We start from the raw sequence: 17,002 nt of genomic DNA on the forward strand, positions 1-17,002 counted from the left end.
TTATCAAATTTTAAGAACAGTTTAATTAAACTAATGATAAATGAATGAAATAAGACAAGTGACAAGCAAAAGTTTAGCAATTCTTACCCTAATTTTTTTGCAATAAACCTATGAAACCTATGAATAATGGTGACGGAATGAAAATAAAAATCCAGGGACACTATTAGGATTCAAGATTGAAACAGCTCGTCATTCTGAGTTAAAAATAACAAAATATTACAATTTAAACAAAAGTGTTTACAGCTTTAAATTTACAATTCCTAATAATATTCTTCTTTCCCCAGGCCCACAGAACAACTCCAAACAGATGACAGAGGCGGCGGTCGTGACATGTGTCAAACTCTGTAAAGCGTCGACGTATTTGAACATCGCTGACAGTGGAAACGTCACTTTCGTGCTTGTCAAATCCGTCATTAACGATCTTAAAGTACGTTTTTATTATTTTAGCACCCATTTATGACACTACTGGGTACAATTTTTTCCCGAAATTCGTTAATAAACTGATATATATTTTATAATTCATATCAATGCATGCAAAGTATCCTGGTCACGGCACCAAAGTGTAAAGGTATAGTGCTTCATTTTCCTTTTTGGCCCGTCCAATTCACAGCGTACTTACGAAAACAAAGCGATAGGGTTGGCCGGTCGAAGTGTTTTACAGATGGCGCTAGCATAGCTTGCCCTGTCAATCCCTAGAATTGTGTCAAATTCTTGTTTTTTTTTTGGAATTTTATAGCCTGCCTTATATTTGACAGTTGCTTACCCCATTGTCTGGTTTCGGAGCACTATGTCCTTACTTTTATAACAATGATTCTTAACCTGTGGTCCGCGGATCCCTGGTGGTCGTTGGGAGCAACTTAAGTGATTCGCGATTTTTAAATAGAACAACTCCTTGGAGCTCGTGTTTCTCTTAGGTATTTATATATCCAATCAGCCCTAGCTAAAAAGGAATTTTGTCAAGTTGTCCCATTACTGAAAGGTGAAAAACCACTGCTATTTACTTATAAATAGATATATTTGCCTAACGGTGAAGATCTGTAAATATATTTTGTTTCAGTCTCTCCTCTTCAATCCCTCAAAATCCTACGTACGAGGCAACCTGATCTCAGGGTATTCAGAATTGGATCTGATGACCGACTGCTTCGTGTCTCTATTCCGCATCATGCCACACACTAATGATGCTATTAAAGTGTGCCTCAACCTTAACACGCACATTTCTTATCATTATGTCATAGTCAACTCATTACTCAGGTAAGGGTTTTGTATTTTGCTTATTGCATACAATTTTAAGAAGTTACAATTTTCATAGGTGAAATGTCACAACGCTAACTCTTATGCTTCTGGTATTAATCGTTCATTCTGTTTCAATAATACTTTGTCCAACTATGCGTACCGTAAACATCCCAATAATCGACATGTTAAGACCCAATATTCGACACCTTGTTAACTTTATTGCTATGACATTATGATTGAAAATGTTGATTATAGGAGCTGTGTCGGGCACTGGAGCCTCTACGTTACCTTATTACATTTGGAGAAAAATAATTAGTAATCCGTTGATTTTTTGTTAAAACGTTAAAGGAATAAATGATTAATATAGTCAATAAGGGCCTAGGACCATGTTGTTTACACCATTTATGTTACAGAATTATAAAACAACCACGGTTACCGTGGTGGCCTCAAATAGAGCTTCTTTACCCCCGTGCGGCCGAACTTAGAGCGATGTTCACAGATACACTGAACAAAGCTACGCAGGTATGTTAATAATGGTTAAGAGGGTGTTCGACTGATCAGACAAAAATCTAGTGATTTGATTCATGAATCGTCAGTTTTTTTTAGCATTTCACGATTTGTTTAAAGTCGACAGTCGTATTGTGTTTAAATAGATAAAAAGAGGGTTCAAAATATAAACTGATGTTACTTGCACAAATTGAGTTCGGACTTGTATCAAAAAAAGCTGTAACTCTTTTTCTAATAAAAATAGTCCGAAAGATACTTCCGCTTGCATAACAAGCTTTTTTCGAATCGGTCTTCTATTAGTACGATCCGTTGATAGAAATAAATAAATTAGGCGGTCCGATTGCTTTAATACCATGCCATGTGGGCCGTCGGCGGCCCTCAAAAATCCTACAAAAAACATCAGCAGTAGGCAATTGTATGTTTTTAGTAAATTTACGGACAGGCTAAATGGACTGCTGGTGGTCCTCAAAAAAGATATGACAAAATCTGAGGGTCCAAGATGTTTATAAATACGAATACTACGACTAAATAAAGTTATTTGTATTTGAATGAAAATTAGTAAAAGTGGCAGCCATTTTCAATTTCTACGTTATTAGACTGATTGGTTTAAAAATTTACCTCTCGAAAAATGTTATTGACGCAAATAATTCTCAACAGGGTTACATAGTCCACACGCCGCTCCGTATGATCTCACGTTCCCTCAAATCCAAAGAAGTGCAGGCCAAGTTCAACAAGTCGGAAGAAATGCCGGCTTACAGAAACTTACTGTTGTGCATGGTGAAACTTATACATGCTGATCCTATGTTGATGTTGAGTGTAAGTATATTCAATTACATAACTGTTTCTGATATTATATAGACTACTAAATATTTTGTGAAATTTCTCCTGGAACAATGACCTATTAACTGTATTTTTTTAATGTTAGGCCCATTCGTTTCAGAGATAAGACAGGAAAAGTGGGGGATGGGTAGGAGGGAATAATTTAAATTTCCCCCCAAAAATATCGCCAAGATTTCAATTGATTTATTCTTTGGGTCACCAACTTACATACGTCAGCACAATCGGTCCAGTAGTTTCGGAACAATTTGGCTGTGACAGACGAACAGACAGACAGATAGACACACGAGTGATCCTATAAAGTGTCCGTTTTATTCCTTTTGAGGTTCGAAACTCTAGACAGCGTTCTAAATATCTAAAAATGTTCTAAATACCTACAGAACCTAAAATACCTATATTTAGGGTTCTCAAGGGTCGGCAAAGCTTAAGTGGCTGCTGTGATTTTGCTTATGTCCATGGGCGACGGTGACCGCTTCACATCAGGCGGCTCGTCTGCTCGTTTGCTGACTATCACATTTAAAAAAAACTATATCTCTGAATACCTCTTCTTTCAGAACCCCGGCCGTTCAGGCATTGAAATCCAATCCTCAACTACCGAACTAATCAATGGTCTGGTATCGCTGGTGCACCAGACAGGCATGGGCGAGATCTCACAGGAAGCAATGGACGCGTTACTGGCTTTACATCGGCCTGATCGTGTGCATATGTGGAATCCTGAGGCGCCACTAAATACTTTCTGGGATATCAGGTAGGCTGCCAACCATCGGTTGGTGCCGACAACTGGTAGGGTGTCAGGCAATGGTAGGGTGCCGACCATTGACACGGTGTCGGCCGCTCCTACGGATTAATATCGATTCCTTTTAATATGAATGAAACTTCTAGTCTGGCAAAAAGCAAAAAAAAATTAAGGGGCTCATATTTTCACACTGTTTGACAATATGTCGTCTCTCAAATAACGATATGTCATGCAGCTGCCAGTCAAACCCCACTGTCGCGCACATAATCAATATTATATGGATTCTATAAGTGCCTAGTAATAAGCAAACACTAATAATACATACTCGTACTGTCGCACGCCAATTCCGTGCATTCGGAGGTCGAGGAAGTGGGGGGGTGTGCGCTGCGCCCGTACGTACAAAATGACACCACTCTGTCATGACGCCCAACATTCCTAACATTCCTCAGCCGTGCACGGAATTCGCGCGCGTACAGTATATGTTCTAATAAAAAACCTCTTCCCCAGCTCCCAAATCCTCTACAATATCAGTCAAAAGCTCATCCAGCGTCAGATCGGCAACTACCGCGAGGTGCTGCGGTGGCTGCGCGACATCCTGACATGTCGCAACGAGTTCTTGGCCAAGCACAAGGAATATGCCAACGTCGGCTCACAGATACCTATATGCAAGCAGGCGCACATCAAGCTGGAGGTTAGCTTGGTTCAGTCTTATTTTACCGAGTACCAATCATAAATAGGTTGCCTGCCAAGCAGTTAGTATGATTTCACTTATCTTTTGATAGGGTGCGAACTATCGGTAGAGTGCCGATTATTGGTAGGTTGTCAACCACTGGTAGGGTGCTAACCACTCGTACGGCGTAGCCATTGGCTGGGTGCCGGCCATTGTTATAGCGTCGGCAATTGGTAGAGTGTCGAACATTGGTAGGGTGTCAAACAGTTATCGGATGCCGACCTTTGGTAAGATGCCAACTATAGGTAGGGGCCAACAATTGGTAGTGTCAATCATTGGTAGGGATGTCGTCAGAAGGGGATGTCAGTCAAAAACTCATCCAGCTTGCAGTAATTGAGCTTACTGTAGAACTAGGTTGATTTGTGTAAAACTGTCTTATAATATTTGTCTTAGAGATGCACCAGATATTCAGTTACTATCCGCCGGCCTATGGCCGGATACCGGATAGTGACCTACTATCCGGCCGGATACCGGATAGTAACTTTGCTTAATTTCGGAGTACCTAAACAAATGGATTTAAGAAACAGTCACGTTCATAATCGTTTAATTTTTAAAACAATTTAAATATTCCACTCTCTTGCACGCGCACTCATTTAGAACCTAGAAATGAGTCCGCGCGAACTTTCACTACGAAACAGGTCAAAACCTGCACAATGCGCACCTGAAAAACCGAAATATAGGTATAGTTCCGCCGACCGAACATTCAGCGGCCGGATACCGAATATTCGGCCGATGGTCAGGCCGAAAATCTGGTATCCGGCCAAACAACTATCCGTTGCATCTCAAATTTAGTTTATCTTTACTTTTAAATATGTAATACGTAGAGCTTAATTTATGTCCTTTTCTCCTCAGGTGGTCTTCTTCATGTGTCTCTGGTCCATCGACACGGATGTGGTGTTAGTTGCCATGTCATGTTTCGCGTTGCTCTGCCAGGAGGCGGATATCCGGTGCGGCGCCGACGAGATCACCACGCAGTGCCTGTTACCCAACTACGCCGTGTTTCAGGAGGTGGCGCACACTTCCACCGTACTCACTACTGGTAATCATCTTCCTCGCGTTGTCCCGGCTTTTTGCCACGGCTCATGGGAGGCTGGGGTCCGCTTGGCAACTAATCCCAAGAATTGGCGTAGGCATTAGTTTTTACGAAAGCGAAAAAAAATTTTTCACTTCATGCTCGTGAAACTCAGGTTTAGGCACAGAATAAGTTTAACTTTTATATCCCTGAAAGTGTTATCATACAGAACGGCCACGCCCCGCCCCGCCCCGACTCAAATGCCCTCGCCCCGCGACACCAGATTGACGGCCGTTTGCCGGCCGCTCGGTACTGTTTTTAAGCAACTTACTCACACTGTGACGCATGCCGCGTGTACAGACGTGCCGTTCACACATAGAAACGCAAGTGATTTTTGATGTAAAGCGTTTGATGTAAGCCTTGTGGTTTAGGTCGCGTGTAAGTGGCAAAAAGTTGCTTATTATGCTCAAGAGCATAAAGTGAAATCATCTATTACTGTCCATCAGTACTTTTGCTACAACATGTATGCATTTGTTACCATTTGTGTTTCAAGCAGCTAGTCAGGATATGGGACGCGGTTGCACTTACAAAAATATTCACAGTAAGTATAATAGAAATAATCGAAATTAAACTATCGTGAGACATATTTCAAAATATTTAGATCACTACGATTTCACTCGCTATTACGACGCACGACGAGCGACGAGGCGGGCGGTGCGGGCAGTGCGCGAGTAGAGCCGCCGCGGACACTCGTGCCTGAGGAAGGACTCCCGAAGAGTCCGAAACATGTCGCCAAAAGCGACTAAAAATAATAGTGAGTGAAACCGTAGTGATCTAAATAATAGAAATATATTGTATTTGCAAGAAATGTGGTACATAAATTAGGTGGTAACATGCTTTTTAGATCACATCTCGCCAGTAGGCATGCAAATTTTACTTACAATCTAGCATTTATCATTACCTATGTCATTTATCATCTCATTTATTCGTGGTACATACAAAAAGTATAATAACAACAAAGAAATATAAATATAAAATAAATAGTTTACCACGAAATGGTCCCGCATATGTACATATTTACAATTATAAACAATATGGTACAATTGCCTATATAAAATGGCGTAATATTTGACAGGCTCAGCAGCGTTACAGAAGAGGATAATGGCGTTATTGAGGAAGATAGAGCATTGCGTGAACGGCGTACAACCCGTGTGGGAGGAAACATTTCGATGTTGGTAAGTTAAATATATAGGGAGGGATATTATAACGCTGACTTGATGCCTAATTAAAGTAAAACCAGTTAAAATCCTTCACCGATATATTCCTTAGTTATCTAAAACTAAACTAAAACTTGGTACCTAACCTAATTCAATACAGTAAAAACAGATGAGGATCCTTTACCGAGATATTCCTTAGCGCTACTTGCACCATCCCACTAACCCGGGGTTGACCGGTTAACCTCGGGTTAGTGGGATGGTGCAAGTGGCGCTTAGTTTCCTAAAAACTAAACTAAAACTTGGTACTCGGTGGTTGTGATCAATTAGAGTTTTGAATGATTCACGGTTAGTTTCACTATACTTATATTGACCGGGATATAGACCGTGATTACCTTTTGTATTATTTATGAGTTCCCGATATTTCGACGCAGTTACATGCATCATGTTCACGGGTGACACTGGAGCTCATAAATAATACAAAACACAACAACACTTTACAATACTACTCAATAATAATAATACTTTACTCATGTTTGACAAATAAATTATCTTTATCTTTAAAAGGTAATCACGGTCTATATCCCGGTCAATATAAGTCTAGTGTAACTTGTGATCAGTATATCAGAGGCGATTAAAATCTTTAGTTATTGACACTATGACCCACCATGTATAAAACGAAACACAAAAAAAACGATATATTTTTCTACTAATTCTTTTTTGTTTTTTTTAGGGACTCCCTATGCAAGCTGTTACAGAAATACCCCAAAGGGCAAGGTGACAAAATGGACGATTGCCAAATGGAGGCGATCCATAGAGCTGTCGCAAAACGAAGAGTTTCACATCACAGTAGCAGCGAACATGATTTTGAGGTAAGTCACAGTTTAACCCTTTTCCAGGCATAACTTCTTCTTCCTCCTCGCCTTTTCCCGTTATACGGGGTCGGCTTTCCTGATTCCTAGTCTCCAGGCAGTTCTATTCTGAGCGTCTTCCTTACGTAAGTCTAGGCTTTCCATATTCCTCTCAATAATTTTTGTCCATGAGGTAAGTGGTCTTCCTCGTCCTCTTGTTATTAGTATTCATGGATAGGCATTTTCTGACGATATGATTTTCCGGCCTTCGCATTATATGAGCATTCATACATCGGGATTCAGAGATTTTATCCGTGATGGGCAGGCATAATATGGGTAATGGGTTAATGGGTTTCCACGCATAATACGATTTATAATCGTGAAAACTTACGTTTATTTATGGCCTGGCCTGAAATGAGGGACAGGGGATTTCGTCTTCGTGGAATCCATTGATTAGCAAATGTAAGGGGGAAAAAACATCCCATCACATACCATCGGATGTCGTGTGTTGTGTGTAGGCAAAGTGACAACCCTAGCGTACAAGTTAATAATCTGGATCAAGTGCGGGTAGTTCGCAAAACCTGCGCAGCAAGAAGACGTTGATACAATTCCTCGCCAGTCTGCTTGTGACCATCAACGTAACGTCACGTTCGAAACGTCAGGCCATAAATAAACGTAAGTTTTTACGCGATTAAGTCCCGTGTTAGTTTAAATCAATATATTAAGAGGCAACAGGAGTGGTCATTTCTCCATGCAAACGTACTCGACTGTTTCCTCCGTGGTTTTGGAAGCTAGAAGCAATGATTTTTTCAACACAGATTATTATTATTAATAGGTATCTGTGTCGGACTGTTTTGCTTTTTTTGATATTTTGGCTTTTTTTACTACCGAGAACCCGCCTGGTGAACTCGTGAACTTTTCTCAGATCGGACAACCCGCCCAGCGGATTGTTTTATACGCAGCTATAGACGACCGGTTTCTGGGGTATTGTTCAAAATTTTGCCCGGTTGCGAAAGTGTTAAGGCGCTAGAGCACTTCAAATATTCGCAAAAACGGCCTAATTTTCTAGGCCGCAAAGAGAAGCATGGTATTCAAAACTGACATCAATTAGCCTAAAAAGCAAAACAGTACGACACAGACAATTTCATTACCATTTAGATCTCAAAATTTCATTACATTTGGTAAAGTTTTGGAGGAGGAAACATTCGAGTATAAAACCTCGTTTTTTTGAGATTTTTACTTAGGATTTTTCGCCTAACCTGGCGTTGTCCTTATCTCACTAGTTTTAGGAGCCGCTTCCGTTAGCGAGACGGATGTATTTGTAGTAAGTAGAGAGAGAACCAATAAAAAGTACTCTCTCCAGGCGGGTGCTATGCCTGGGGACCGAATTCCACTGAGAGGTAGTCAGAAGGAGTATATAATCATAATCATAATCATTTATTTAATTCCAGACAACAATGGTCCACAATAATACAAATTAAAAATTACAATTAAATTAAAATAGGTTATAAATTAAATTAAAACAGGTTATCAATTAAATTAAAATTACATAAATTAAAAAATTACACTAAATTGTAAACAATCATTTACTTGCTGGAGCCCGTACATGAACACTTACACAGTGACTCATATACGGGCAATCCAGCCGGTCTGCGATCATGGCCAGGACGCTGTTGCGGCTGGCGCGCACTCTGCTGAGCATCGCCGCGCACCGCTTGCGCAGAGTGGCGTAGATGCAATCGGTGCGCGCTTCTGCGAACATGCTCGACGCACTGCAGTGGCGCGGCAGCCGCAACATCACCCTGAACGCGTTATTATATTGGACGCGCAGGGAGTTAAACGACTTTTGAGTGAAATGAGCCCACAGATTGCTAGTGTAGAAAGAAGTACAGTACGCCTTAAAAAGGGTTATTTTTACTAAAGTTGAACAACGTGCAAATCTGTGGGCGATCATGTTCGCTCGTGCCGCCAACGACCTACGCTCCCGCTCCATATCCGCGTTATCTTTTAGGTCCTCGGTTAATACATGTCCGAGGTACTTGAACTGTTGAACCCTGCTAAGAGGTACTCCATTCAGAACAAGAGAGGGAACGTACTGCGGGTCTCTGGGCCCCGCCTTGAACACCATGATTTCGCTCTTAGCAGTGTTATAAATTAGACCATGTTCGGATGCATATTTTTCACATGTCTGCAACAGTGTTCTGAGGCCGCAAACCGATGCACTCAGCAAAACCATATCGTCTGCGTAAGATAAATTATTTACACATACATCATCTATGTGACATCCAACGTGATGCCTGCTAAGCGCAACGATTAGTTCATTTACATACAAGTTAAAGAGCAACGGCGAGGACAGCCCCCCCTGTCTCACCCCGCACTCCAACCTGTATGCGTCCGACAAGCAGTTTGACCACCTCACGTTGTTTTCTTGATGCTTATACCAATAATACAAGATATTTATTGTATCTACAGGGACATTGTTACTTTTAGGTTTATTCCATAACAAATCATAAGAAACAAGATCGAATGCTTTAGATAAATCTAAAAAACACGCATAAATTGACGTGTTTCTGTTCGTATAGTATTTAATAGTATGCTTAAGGCTCAAAATAGCGGATTCCGTAGATAAATGCGGGCGGAACCCAAACTGGTTATCGTGGAGTTTTATATGTTTCGCTAATTGCGCATTCAGCAAACTATCCAATACTTTTGCCACGATAGTAGCCAACGATATCGGTCTATAGTTAGCCTTGCTAGACGCATCACCGGTCTTATTTTTAATAATTGGTACCACTATTGTTTTTAACATGTCCCTAGGCAAATAAGCATGGGCCAGACATAATGAGTAAAACATAGCCAGCACCCGCGGCATATGGGGGCCCGCGTGCTGTAAATGCTCCACACTGAGACCGTCATGGCCGGGGGATTTGCCTTTCGACATATTTTTTATGGCTAGTGCAACTTCTTTTGTCGTGAACCGCGTAACCGGCTCCGCGTCATTTGGGGCAGAATTGAAAACCGTGGTCGACGGACCCAGTGGAGACTTAACATAGAAATGGTCCCTAAACATATTCGCTACGTCTTTAGCCCCAGACAAACCCTCGACGCTCACAGGAAGGCCTGGCTTAGTATTCAGCTTATTTGTACACTTCCAGAATGACCTAAAATTATTTTTGGAGTGATGTGTGGCTAGCATATCCATTTTTATTTGGTCTTGGTTGCTCTGACACCACCTAAGACGAGACTTAAAAATTCTTTTACTCGTGATCATTTTATTATAAATAATTCCACTCCTAGGCTGGCCACAGCCCAACCAAACCTGAAAGTCTTCCTTAGCCTTACTATGCGCGTCGCTGACGTGCCTGTTCCACCCTATAATTTTTTTTCTACGACTACGTCTAGCGGTACATGCATTAGTACAGGTCGCAGCACTGCAAAGCGCTGTAATTATATCTTTATACAAAGTATCTAAAATTTCTCTATGACTATACTCAATACACCTGTGATCCCCGCAAGGGATCAGGGTTTCAGGGAAATTGATTAGCCTTAAACTCTCATTACAATGTTGTTTATAAGCTGAAATCTGATCTGGTTTCCTCTCACCCCATATCACAGTGTTACTGATAATAGTATTAACACTCGCGACCTTTTCCCTACGTATTTTAAGGTTACATTCCAACACAAGCGGAAAATGATCGGACCAAAACACGTCCAGCTTAACGTATACATTCACCACCGAGTCAAGTGCAGAATCCGTAACCAGGCAATGGTCGAGCCACCTCCGCGACCCATGAGCCTCACTTATAAAAGTATATGAGCCGGAATGCACTCCCAACATTTCTACATTAATACACGTCCACGCTTGATCACACGAAAAGTCTATCATCTCACTAAAGAACGGTTGACCGGGGTGAGCGTTAAAGTCTCCGAGTATGAAAACCGACTCAATGTTATTATTATTTATAATAGCACTCACCGCACCGAGACAATCCGTGAACTCCGGCAGATTCTCCGCACAATCCGTAGGCATGTACACGCTCAATATTAGTATCGGCCTATTCACTAACATTACCTTAATAGCACACACGCGCGGGTTATCGCACTTAATCACCGAAACATCGCGCAACACCGATTTATTCCATAACATATACTCCGCCGTACGGCCGCCCTCGCAGCATACCCGCCGTCGTGTCCATAGCTGAGGTCCCAGTGCAGTTGAACTGATCGTCGATGGTACCCATATATGTCAGATCGCCCTCTTGTAACCAAGTCTCTTGAAGCGCGATTACGTCACACGAACGACACAGTTCTCTTATGCTATCAACTGATCGTTTGACGTTTTTGCAATTGAAACTTGCAAACCTACATATTTTATCCATTTATAATATCTCGTTGCTGGCCGTCCACAGGAGACATTCTCTCTATAGAGTAAGCGACATTTGAAACTCCGTAACCGCGATGTAGGTTTCTAGGTAATTGCGTTCTAGCTCCCTAACGCCATCTGTTAGATGACGACAGTGGCAGCTAGAGGAGACGCCACATATTCACCTAAAATATTGAAATCTCAGTGCCCGTATCCTCTTAACAGATGCAGATTCAAGAGTGGGCGAACATCACGTCGTTTTTATGCGCCCTCGGTGGAGTGTGTCTACAACGACGGCCTTCTACCGTATGGTCGCATCTTCACGCTCACGGTAATAATATGTGGCGTTTTCAACCAAAAGGTACCACATTGTCGCTTGCCGATAAGGTTGATATCTAATTGTAGCTATATGGAAATAGCGCCTTACTGACAAGCGACAATAAGTACCCTTTTGGTTGAAAATGGCACATATGTATACTACTAGCTTTTGCCCGCGACTTCGTCTGCGTGGAATTAGTAATTACAATATTGAGTTTTATTCTCTATTTAAGAAATTATTGATTCCCCATACAAACTCTCACCCCCCTTTTTACACCCTTAAGGGATGATTTCGGGGATAAAAACTATTTTATATCTCTACCCACATTTCAAACTATCTCCATATCAAATATCATCTAAATCGGTTCAGCGGTTATTGGTTCCCCATACAAATTTTCACCCCCATAAAGGATAATTTCTGGGATAAAAACTACCCTATGTCCTTCCCCGGGACTCAAACTATCTCTATACCAAATTTCAACTAAATCGGTTTAGCGGTTTAAGCGTGAAGAGGTAACATAACAGACAGACATGAGCGAAAACGGGCTCACACGAGAGGACACCCAGGATCGCGCAAAGTGGAGAAAGGCTAGTAGGAAAGCGGACCCTGGCAAAGGCTGGGATAACGCTAGGTACAAGAAGAGGTAACAGACAGACAGACAGACACACTTTCGCATTTATAACATAAGTATGGATTTGAGAACTTAACGAAGTTTGAGAAATTATGAGGCCGTGATTGTTGAGCAATATAGTCCTAGTTTAATTGGCTGTTCAATACTTACGCTATGGAATGTTCACTTTAACTAGAACCCTAAATGTCTCACACAATCAAGAAACTTCCTTAGCGTGTTAGTGTAAGTAGAGTCATATTTTTAACATTATATTTATAGCATCTTTATTCTTCACTATGTACTTTTTTGTTATCAGATTCAAGAAAATACAACGTATTGGCGAACAGCTCACAAGAAGTCCAGTACTGTCCCGTCACACAGTAAGTTTTAATATGATGATAAGTGATAACTATTTGCCATTTGCGGACCTGTATCATGAGATTACCGCATTATGGTGTACCTTCACTACACCTTATAAAACAAAGTTCCCCGCCGCCACAGAATAAGTAATAGTATTATCATACAGAACGGCCACGCACCGCCCCGCCCCGACTCGAATTACCTCGCCCCGCGACAGCAGATTGACGGCCGTTTGCCGGCCGCTCAGTCATATTTTTAAGCAACTCACACTATGACGCATGCCGCGTGTACAGACGTGCCGTTCACACATAGAAACGCAAATGATTTTTGATGTATAGCGTGTCCGCCCTGTGTCGCCTCGTCTGTCTGTGTATGTATGTTCGCGATAAACTCAAAAACTACTGAACGGATTTTCATGCAGTTATCACCTGTCAACAGAGTGATTCTTGAGGAAGGTTTAGGTGTATAATTTGTTAAGGTTTTGTGTGACCCGTGCCAAAGATAGATATAACTCCGTAATAGATGAATACAGTCTAAGGAAAAAACGTGCCTCGAAAATCACGAAAATTTGATTCTCGATCAGATGGCGCCACTACCTTTGGCCTACTCTCGTATAGAGGACGTTGACGGTTTCGTTTGTTATTTAACAATTTTAACGCATATTAGTGAAAGAACATGGGTCAAAATCATAAAAATAATAAATGCAAATAAAAAAAATCATTTATATATATTTAAATACATTTTATCGTATTTTTATAAATCTTCATTTTTAGTTTTAAAGTGTGTCGATAGATGGCAGTGAATTTACTGTGGTTACAAAATTTACTATGACAATACCGCTCTATCCTCTTTGCCCGTGCGAAGCCGGGGCGGGTCGCTCCATTATCCGGGTGGAACTCCATTATAAAATCTGCTCAACTTATCACCAGATTCATCGGCCAACTCCTTCGCCTCCTGCTGTGCAGCAACGAGCGGTTCGGCCAACAGATCCAGAGCCACGTGAAGGAGCTGGTCGGGCACGAGATGTCGCCGGCGCTATACCCGATCCTGTTTGACCAGATTAAAGCCATTATTGACAAGTTTTTTGACCAACATCAGCAGGTATACAAAAATACAAAAAATACAAATCGTTTATTTACCAAATATTTTACAAATTGACATCACAGATTGAACTTTTTTTTTATTTTATTTTTTATGCTAACTATTTTTAGGGTTCTGTACCCAAAGGGTAAAAACGGGACCCTATTACTAAGACTCCGCTGTCTGTCGGTTTCCCGTCCCGTGCCCTTACCCTTTGGGTACGGGACCCTTTTTAGGGTTCCGTCACAGAATAAGTAATAGTACTACCGTACAGAAAGGACACTTCCTACAAAACCGAAGTTTGACAGCGATTCAGGGACGAATCATGCTGTCCTTTTCTAATAAAATTCAAGTCATTATCTTATCTGTGGTCGTGCACGCAAAGGGACGTCAAGTTGTGCCCTACCCTAATAATTGCTCGGAGCAATGCTGAGCCGAACGGAGCCGAGTTTGCGCGAAAGGAGGAGAGTCTCCCCACTGGTTCCGTATCTATTAGGAACACTTCAGTCTCCGTCTTGAAAAAAACCTAGCTACCTCTATAGCTTTACACGTAAAATGAAGACTATTAGTTGTTCTGCTGCACAAAAAACGGGCTTTTGAAAACCATTTTTAGGGTTCCGTACCCAAAGGGTAAAAACGGGACCCTATTACTAAGACTACGCTCCGTCTGTCTGTCACCAGGCTGTATCTCATGAATCTTGATAGCTAGACAGTTGAAATTTTCACAGATGATGTATTTCTGTTGCCGCTATAACAACAAATACTAAAAACAGAAAAAATAAATATTTAAGTGGGGCTCTCATACAACAAACGTGATTTTTTGCCGTTTTTGCGTAATGGTACGAAACCCTTCGTGCGCGAGTCCGACTCGCCCTTGGCCGGTTTTTAAATCCATGTGCTAAATATTAAGCTTTTACCAGCCAATTTTCCTTAGTCATGTGTCGCCCTAAAATCACAGAATAAGTCATAGTATTATCATACAGAACGGCCACGCCCCGCCCCGCCCCGACTCGCATGACCTCGCCCCGCGACACCAGATTGACGGCCGTTTGCCGGCCGCTGAGTACTGTTTTTAAGCAACTTACTCACACTATGACGCATGACGCGTGTACAGACGTGCCGTTCACACATAGAAATGCAAGTGATTTTTGATGTATAGCGTGTCCGCCCTGTGCTAAAATCAACCTTACCGCTCTACATTTAAGGTCCTTTTACAGGTAATGCTGACAGACATCAACACGCAGTTCGTCGAACACACCATATTCATTATGAAGAGTATATTGGATAATAAGAAAACGGGACAACCTTCGGAGCATCTTAGTACTACATCTATAGAGGGGCTTATGCTTGCTATAGTGAGGTAATCTAAAAATCTTCTAGTTTAAAATAGTCTATAATACAGTATGCTTCCAAAGTATTTAGGCACCCGCAATTTTCACCATACTATTGTATACAAAAAATATTTTACAAATCATATTGTTCGATCGCAGGCAAATGACTCTGTTACATGTTGGATTGAATTTTTATTTAGGTAAATATATTGAGCCTCAAATTGTTGCCAAAGACATGCTTTAAAATTTCGAGTTTACTTTATGCAACGATTTAAAAAACCCTTATGTACTAGTTCGTATTAAATTAAACGACTTTGTACTCGAAAGTCACTGAATGGAGAGGCCCACTTGGCAAAAGAGGCCAAGGCAGACCACTTACACGTTGGGAAGATGACATAAAAGGAACAGCCGGCACAGACTAGATGTCATCAGCACAGGACAGGGACAAATGGGCAGCACTGGAGGAGGCCTTTACCCACTAGGGATTCATGTAATTAAACACTAATTATAAGTTTGTTTTATTTTTCAAAATATGTAACCGTTTTTACATCGAATAAAGGGCTTTTTTTTTTTGTACTGGAAAACGATTTATGGATTTTTGTACGTTTGCCATTTGGTAAATATGCAATGTACACGAATAATCTGCACATCAGTTTGAAGCTCGATATGTCTGTTAAATTAAAAAAGTTAACTGCACAAAAAGTTGTTACCCGACTGCGACTTAGCGGTATTGTCTTACTTACTTAGTCGATTTTGTATACAAATTGTATGGAAAAAATTACGATTGTCTAAATAGTTATTTTTATTTTTATTATTTTATTTTATTATTTATTATGTTATGAACGGTAGCGTACGCGTATAGCACATCCTAGGATCCTACCATTTATGATTTGAACCAACATTTTTCAATTAATTTATTTCAGATACGTTCGTCACTTAGATATGACGGTGCTATCAGTGCACATTAAAACGAAGCTCTGTCAAGTTGTTGAAGCCATGATGAGGAGGAGAGACGATCTAGCCTTCAGACAGGTGAGAATCCATCCTTTAAATTAAAATTAAAAATTATTTATTTTCAGATAGCTGAGATCCATAAATTGTTAGTTACAAGACACTTATAAAACTACATTAGTAAACTACTTATTACATAAAAACATAAAAATACTTATTTCCTAGGTCGTACGACATGAAGGTCGGTATATCGGCGGAGGATATCCGAATCCCACCTTTCTATAGCATCCTATGGTCGTGAGTCGGTGAGATCCTGAGCGTCTTTAGGTACAGTCAGGAGAACTATTCGCTTAGCACCCTTGCGTACATTTTAACAACAAAACTTCCGTGAGACACAGACGTATTAAACATATTAATAACGGGTCACTCACGTATTTTAAGTCGAAAAACGCTCGACATGTTTCACCCCGTACCGAGGAGCGTCATCAGGCGCCTTGCATACATGTTTATATGCAGGGGTGCTAAGTTAATAGTTTTGCTGACTCCAAACAGCAATACTGCAGCAACTGTCTATCGGTGGACCTTATTAGAAAAGGCATAAGGTCCACCTATGGACTGTTAACAGTGTCGGCGATGATACTTGACTCATCCATAATAATAGGTATTATAAATGCGAAAGTGTATCTATCTAGCTGTTATCTCTTTGCGATTAAACCGCTGAATCGATTTAGTTGAAATTTGGCATAGAGATAATTTGAGTCCCGGGGAAGGACATAGGATAGTTTTTATGTCAGAAATCATCCCTAAAGAGAGTGAAAAGGGCGGTGAAATTGAGAGATTTAATGAATTGCCTGATAATTGATTTCAA

At 40.9% G+C, this 17,002-nt stretch overlaps 1 protein-coding gene across 1 annotated transcript in view; it reads left to right on the plus strand.

The window, feature by feature from the left end:
- Positions 1-17,002, plus strand: part of LOC134753541 (neurofibromin) — a 98,470-nt gene that overhangs the window by 13,309 nt on the left and 68,159 nt on the right. The window contains exons 9-22 of the mRNA XM_063689452.1: positions 285-427; positions 1,058-1,251; positions 1,647-1,755; positions 2,398-2,556; positions 3,132-3,325; positions 3,821-4,004; positions 4,896-5,082; positions 6,191-6,290; positions 7,003-7,141; positions 11,709-11,814; positions 12,729-12,792; positions 13,702-13,873; positions 15,070-15,212; positions 16,107-16,215. Coding sequence (XP_063545522.1) covers positions 285-427; positions 1,058-1,251; positions 1,647-1,755; positions 2,398-2,556; positions 3,132-3,325; positions 3,821-4,004; positions 4,896-5,082; positions 6,191-6,290; positions 7,003-7,141; positions 11,709-11,814; positions 12,729-12,792; positions 13,702-13,873; positions 15,070-15,212; positions 16,107-16,215 — 2,003 coding nt within the window. The remainder of the gene's footprint in view (positions 1-284; positions 428-1,057; positions 1,252-1,646; positions 1,756-2,397; positions 2,557-3,131; positions 3,326-3,820; positions 4,005-4,895; positions 5,083-6,190; positions 6,291-7,002; positions 7,142-11,708; positions 11,815-12,728; positions 12,793-13,701; positions 13,874-15,069; positions 15,213-16,106; positions 16,216-17,002) is intronic.

The sequence above is a fragment of the Cydia strobilella genome, chromosome 27 (genome assembly GCF_947568885.1).
Source record: "Cydia strobilella chromosome 27, ilCydStro3.1, whole genome shotgun sequence".
Lineage (NCBI taxonomy): Eukaryota > Metazoa > Arthropoda > Insecta > Lepidoptera > Tortricidae > Cydia > Cydia strobilella.